Source organism: Ceratina calcarata, unplaced genomic scaffold, assembly GCF_001652005.2.
Source record: "Ceratina calcarata isolate Rehan_Ccalc_2016 unplaced genomic scaffold, ASM165200v1 scaffold428.2, whole genome shotgun sequence".
Taxonomy (NCBI): domain Eukaryota; kingdom Metazoa; phylum Arthropoda; class Insecta; order Hymenoptera; family Apidae; genus Ceratina; species Ceratina calcarata.
In genome coordinates, this window is record NW_017166501.1 from 1,293,985 (window position 1) to 1,299,764 (window position 5,780).

General features: G+C 42.0%; 1 protein-coding gene across 5 annotated transcripts in view; it reads right to left on the reverse strand.

The window, feature by feature from the left end:
• chn (zinc finger transcriptional factor charlatan) overlaps positions 1–5,780 on the reverse strand; it is a 14,271-nt gene that overhangs the window by 3,374 nt on the left and 5,117 nt on the right. For all 5 annotated transcript variants that reach the window (XM_026815032.1, XM_026815031.1, XM_018027670.2 and 2 more), the window contains 5 exons: positions 3,416–3,570; positions 3,116–3,301; positions 1,954–2,261; positions 1,231–1,838; positions 789–1,100 (listed from right to left, as the gene is read on the reverse strand). In XM_026815032.1, coding sequence (XP_026670833.1) covers positions 789–1,100; positions 1,231–1,838; positions 1,954–2,261; positions 3,116–3,301; positions 3,416–3,515 — 1,514 coding nt within the window. In that variant the 5' untranslated portion in view covers positions 3,516–3,570. The remainder of the gene's footprint in view (positions 1–788; positions 1,101–1,230; positions 1,839–1,953; positions 2,262–3,115; positions 3,302–3,415; positions 3,571–5,780) is intronic.

The following is a 5,780-nucleotide window of genomic DNA, read 5'->3' on the forward strand; positions in this document are numbered from 1 at the left end:
TTCTTTTTAAAAAATGCGTTTCTAAAGTGCATAAACTTTTGGCATTGAATGTATAGAGAAAATATCCTTAAGAGAAAGTGATGAATGTTGAGAATGTACAAATCAAGAAAAGTATTGTGTTCTAGCCGAGGCTACCAAGAATCAGTAAACAAGGTTTGTTTTCAGTCGAGCAGTAATTCACGAGGATCTCCGAAAACGACGAGAGCTGAATCGTCGATATAATTCTGTTTAAAGACGGCTAACGAGCAAGAGAAGCATCGGACGATCGTGATTAAAGCTTAAATCCGGCCGCGCGACCGCTCGTTACACGCTGTTTGCTGGCGTCGACCGGAAAAAGTAACGAGAGACACAGCGAGGAGCGAGGGCGGATTAGTCGGCCGCAACGATCGACTTCCAATTAAACCGTTTTAATGAATTTCCCTGGGTTCCGGCGAAACCAGCAAACTAAACACGCGCCATGGTATACAGTAGCCGAGGTCCCGATTTGATTTTGACTTAACTGGTAGCACCAGTAGAAGTGCAAACAAATGATTAATGAGTATGTTGAAAACTGATCAAATTAAATGTGAATAAAATATTGTTAAAAGATCTTTTTCAATGTAAATAAATTTAAATTGCTACGAGAATTTTGTATACATTATTATAGATTTTGAGACCTACATCATCTACATGATCGAGGGTATTCATTCTTAATACTTTATAACATAACTATATCAATATATGGAATTTCAGAGATATTTGTCTATGTGTACAGACCACGACAATAAATAAAATGATTATATTCTTACTGCAAAGGTTGCTGGTGACGATTATTTGGAGGCGGTACAGTCGGTACCGTGGATGTCGCTGGTGCATTCCCACTGCTAACTCGATGTACGTGCAACTGATGCACCTGCAGTTGTCCTGCATCCTCGCCGAGGAAGGAGCATCTCGAACATTGGCGTCGATTGTGAACTTTGAGGACATGGGTGGCCAGACGTTCGGCTCGTGCGGCCTTATACTCGCAGAGGGTGCATGCGAACGGTTTCAAGTGCGTGTTCAAGTGTCGTTTTAGGCACCAATTATCCACGCCGCTCCACGAACAATAACAGCATGTGTACCTGTGGAATAATCGAGTTTTATAATAATAAATCTTAATAATTTCATATTTTTAATGTTAAATAAATACATTTTATTCTATTCACAATTTTGTAATACATAGTATGAGAATAAAGAATGCGGAAGCCTCACCGTCGTTCCTGAGCTCCTTTAGATCCACCCTTCAAATGACTCTTACTGTTGCACCCCCCGTTTTGCACTCTTCTTCCGGTAGCACAATTCACCGCGTCCGGCTGCATGATCCCAGGTGCCGGCATCGATGCATTTTGATAGATACTAGTCGCGTTTGTAGCTGTATTATTACCAGGATTTGGCTGCAACTGATAACTCTTGTTATTGTTAAATGCGGTGGTGTAATTAGCGTGTGGCTGTGGTTGAGGCTGTTGCTGCTGCTGTTGTTGTTGTTGCTGTTGTTGCTGTTGACCGTTTACACTCGCGCTCGCGGTATTCGCAGCGTTTCCCGGTTCCTGTTTCAGCGTGTTCGAAGATCCCACCGGTCTGCGTATCCTCGATAATTCGTAGCCGTGATCACGGTGCATCCGCAAGAAGTGTTTCTTCACATGATCGGCACGATTAAACGGTTTGTAGCAGATGTAACAATGAAACGGTTTCTCCTCGCGATGGATATTCTCGTGTCGAGTGTATAGGTCACGGCGATCGGTCCCATAGGGGCAGTACGGGCAGGTGTAACGTTTACTGCTCGCCGACACCGTCGCTGACGCCTGCATCGTTGTGGTTGCCTGTAAAATTAAAACGTTATTTATATTTAGAAAAATTGTAAAATTCGAACGAGTCAAACAATTAATCATAGAGGATAAAAATTGTAGAGGTGTAAATAAAAAAAGAAAAAAATACCTGATGCAAATGCTGTGGTGCGGGGGCAGATGGTAGCTCCTGAAGCAGGAAGGGCGAAGTGACAGGTAAAAGAGCAGCCGGTACCGTTTGCGTTTCCTGCGTCCTTCTGGATGGCGGTGCTACTCGTTCCGCTCTTTCCCGTAGCCTCTCCAGGTATGATATCACGTCTTCTACCTTGAGCTCCGCTTGCATGTAGTCCTTCCTAGGAGAATGATGCCTGTTCCTGCTATCGTCTGCGAGAATCCTGGACGAATGGAGTTCCATGAAATGCTCGGCTACGTCGCGTGGTCCTCCACCCATAACATCACCTATCGAACGATAACACTATTAACATCAATCGTCTCTCCGGCCGGTCGAATCACTTCATGAAAACTCTGTACAGTCGTGTATTTTATGAAACAAATATTAGTTAACACTTTTCACATAGAATGATCAATGAATCTGTGCTACGTAACGACTCTAAGATGATCCACATTTGTCAGTCACACAGTCGCTCACCGTTTACATCACTATCTGTTTTTTCCTAACTGAGGAACATGTTGAAAACGTCTCAGTCGTCGAACATGGCCAAGAGCACTCGAACGCCTACTGACTAACAAGCAACTAGTGAAGAGATTCGGAGGTCAGAGACAAAGCAGGTAAACGAAGAAACTGGTGGGGGTGGGTGGGCCAAACGGGGATTACTTCGCGCGACATTACATGAGGTAGACATAGCATTTGCGGGAGTCCTTAAGCCGACTCGATGGAAGGTAACGTTGGGAAATTGTCGGGGAAACGCGGCCCGGGGTAATAAAACTCTCTTTTGTTCGAAAAGGAGTCTCATTGGGAGAGACGTGGCGTAGTTTCGTATTGTTTACTACTTCAATTCCGTGACAATTTACGGTCTCGTGCCGTTTTTCGTGCCCTCCTGACCCGTTATTTTGGTACGCGTTCCTCTATTTATACCCTCAGGCGTCCCATAGATACTTATCTTTGTTGTTGAAATAATTACTCAGACAATATGTTTACGCAAAGAGAAAGTCAAACGAAACGATGAGTAAGATTAATCGTGAACGATAATCCAAACTAACTTGGTAAACGTTTGTAAATTGAATATCTAGTTTCCTTGATTTAATATTTATTTCAATTGAATAATCTTATTGAATTTATATTAGATACGCACCACATTCGTAGCACCTCCACGTTGCTTTTCCAGCGTGATAAGCAGCGATCCGACTTCCATCGGTTCCTTTTAATGGCTCTTCTTCGCACGTCCAATTCCCGTCGTCGCTGCCATCAGTTCCATTCCCCGTATCCTCCTCATTCTTATATGATACAGACGTTTCGAACTCATTTTGAACACTCGAAGCTGCAACGATTAAATGGAATGATAAATGTTAATTTCCATTAAGAGAGAATATCAGTCGAATAGAAATTGTCCAAAAAATACTGTTCTAAAAAACTAAAAATACTAGATGCTTACTTCTATGATCAGGATCTTCGCCGTACAATTTTCTGGTTATTTCCTTAAACATGTCTTCATAGCAGTCAAGCCTGCTAATTCCTGTCCCGCTACCCTCCATCTTCGGGCTCCTCGCTGGCCACTGAATATCCTTGGAACAATAAACCCTCGCCTACCTGCGAAGCAAAGCGGGGTAAGCCCGGTTACAACTACAATAATAATCCCCTCGAGGACGTATTTGCAGCCACCTTCCCACCCAACGGTTTCTCTGTTTTTCTGCACTTAAACTGACGACCATATTTTATAAGGATATTTCCTCCGACTTAGAATCGTTATGACAGGACGAGTCGAATAGCTCGGCGAAGTTCAATTACATCTGCCTTGATCATTCTCACATTTTTCACGTCAATAAGTCATGGCAACAATCGTGACGTATTTTAATAATAAATGCTGACTCAGTGTTTTTATACTATTTCTTAAGGAGATTTATAATGCAGGAAAAATAAGTACAATTTTTAGGTGTCGTTTCAAGGGAGATGCATAATTAAATTATAATATTCTTGGGGTTAATACGAATGATAAAGGTGAACTTAAGAACAATTCCCAGTCCAAGGGAGAATGGCTTGAATTTCATAAATCTCTCGGGGGGTAGTGCATTACCGTGTACACTGATCGGATTTACGGGTCCAGTTTTGAATAAAGTCGATCGTTCTTGATAGTGAACGTAAGTGGCGACGTATCATCGATTACCCCTGGAGGATTTATGGAGACGTTATCGGAGCGTGGCGCGTGAAATATCGTTTCCCGGGCGAGAATTTCATTTCTCAAAATGTTTTGACCGGTCGAAGCGAAACGGACGGGTATAAACGGAAATGTTTTCGAATTCATTCTCAAATAACTCGATTCCGTCCTCATTCCTCTTCCACCTCTTGTTTTTATAAACTTTGATCAATGTGAAACAAGAGGGAAGCATGACATTTCTGTTGAATCTCTTATCGTTACATAATCAGTTTTGATCAATATATTACTTGCAAATTATATTACATGCATTCGATGAAAGTGCAACACTGAAACGAACGCAAGGGCAGCAAATGTATTTGGACTCGGGGATCTTATCAGCCCTTATCTTGTACACATTCAGCTGCAAGGTTTCACTAAAACATCTATCCTCTGTGCACCTGCCGAATCGATCTAGCCTGTCAGGAACAACGTCCGATATCGCGGTGGAGGCAACGTGACTGGCGCCCGAAGTCGCGTACTCGTTCAAGAAAACGCCTAGTAACGCAGGCCTCATTAGGCGATGTGATTAAGGACGATACACGTAATGAACTCGCGTTTCATTTACGTTACGCTTTAATCTCTTAAAACGAGATCGTAATTTCCACCCTCTGCGCGCGAGCTGGCAAAAAATCTGTCGCAAAAAGTAGTCGCTCCTCGGGCGCAAAAACCATTGCAAGTGTAAAGTTAATTATAAGAGAGTCTGTTCGTCCACTGGGGATTTAAAAATTCTATAATTCATAAATAAAATCATGTCAAAAAATGTGCTCACGAGAAATTCAAATTCGTTGGTACTCCATATTTTTTTTAATAATGGAAAACATTTTTAACGAACATAATTCAACTGATCGATATTCATTTCTAATGTCGTGACGTGACAAATTTAATCAAGCTTTAGGTCAAAGCTATTGTCGATGATCGGACATAAATGGGACAATAGTAGCGTAATAGTGATTTCAGGCTCGTGAAAGACATTCTGGTCGGGGTTAATACGTGCACGGAAATCGTGGCTGTTCGAACCTGATGACAGGAACTCGTAGGCGACGCGAAACTCTGAATCGGAAGCGTTAACGAGTTCCACTGTTTCCCTGGAGGTGGATGGAGCAATAGAATTAGAATCGGGATTGTTACAGACCGATTAAGGGTACTGATCGACGTTACGGATCTTCAATTAAACCTACTCGGAAATAGAGAATACTGACAGAAAGTAATTATTTCGCGCATTCGAGATTCTCAGTGGAAAGAACTGATTGATAAAACAAATAAGAATTGTCATTATCCTAATTTCTTTTCTTTCGGGATGTTTATGGAGAACTTGTAAGAAGTGCAACTCGAGAAATCGTTTAATGTCTTAATAAAGCTTTCGACCTCACCGAGGATGAGAATAATTAGAGCCTAACGCCAATTGGTTTAATTCCCTTCACCTGTTTTTTGTCAAATTCAAAATCAATTTGCACGAAACAGAGAACGAAGATTAAAGAGGGATTGAAGATTATTGAGAAAGCACTCGGGGGTGTCCCGGTGTCCTTTGAATAGGAATCGTGATAATGAAGTACGACGGAACCGAGAGCAATTACAAACGTGTATACCTCGAGGATCTCTAGAAACT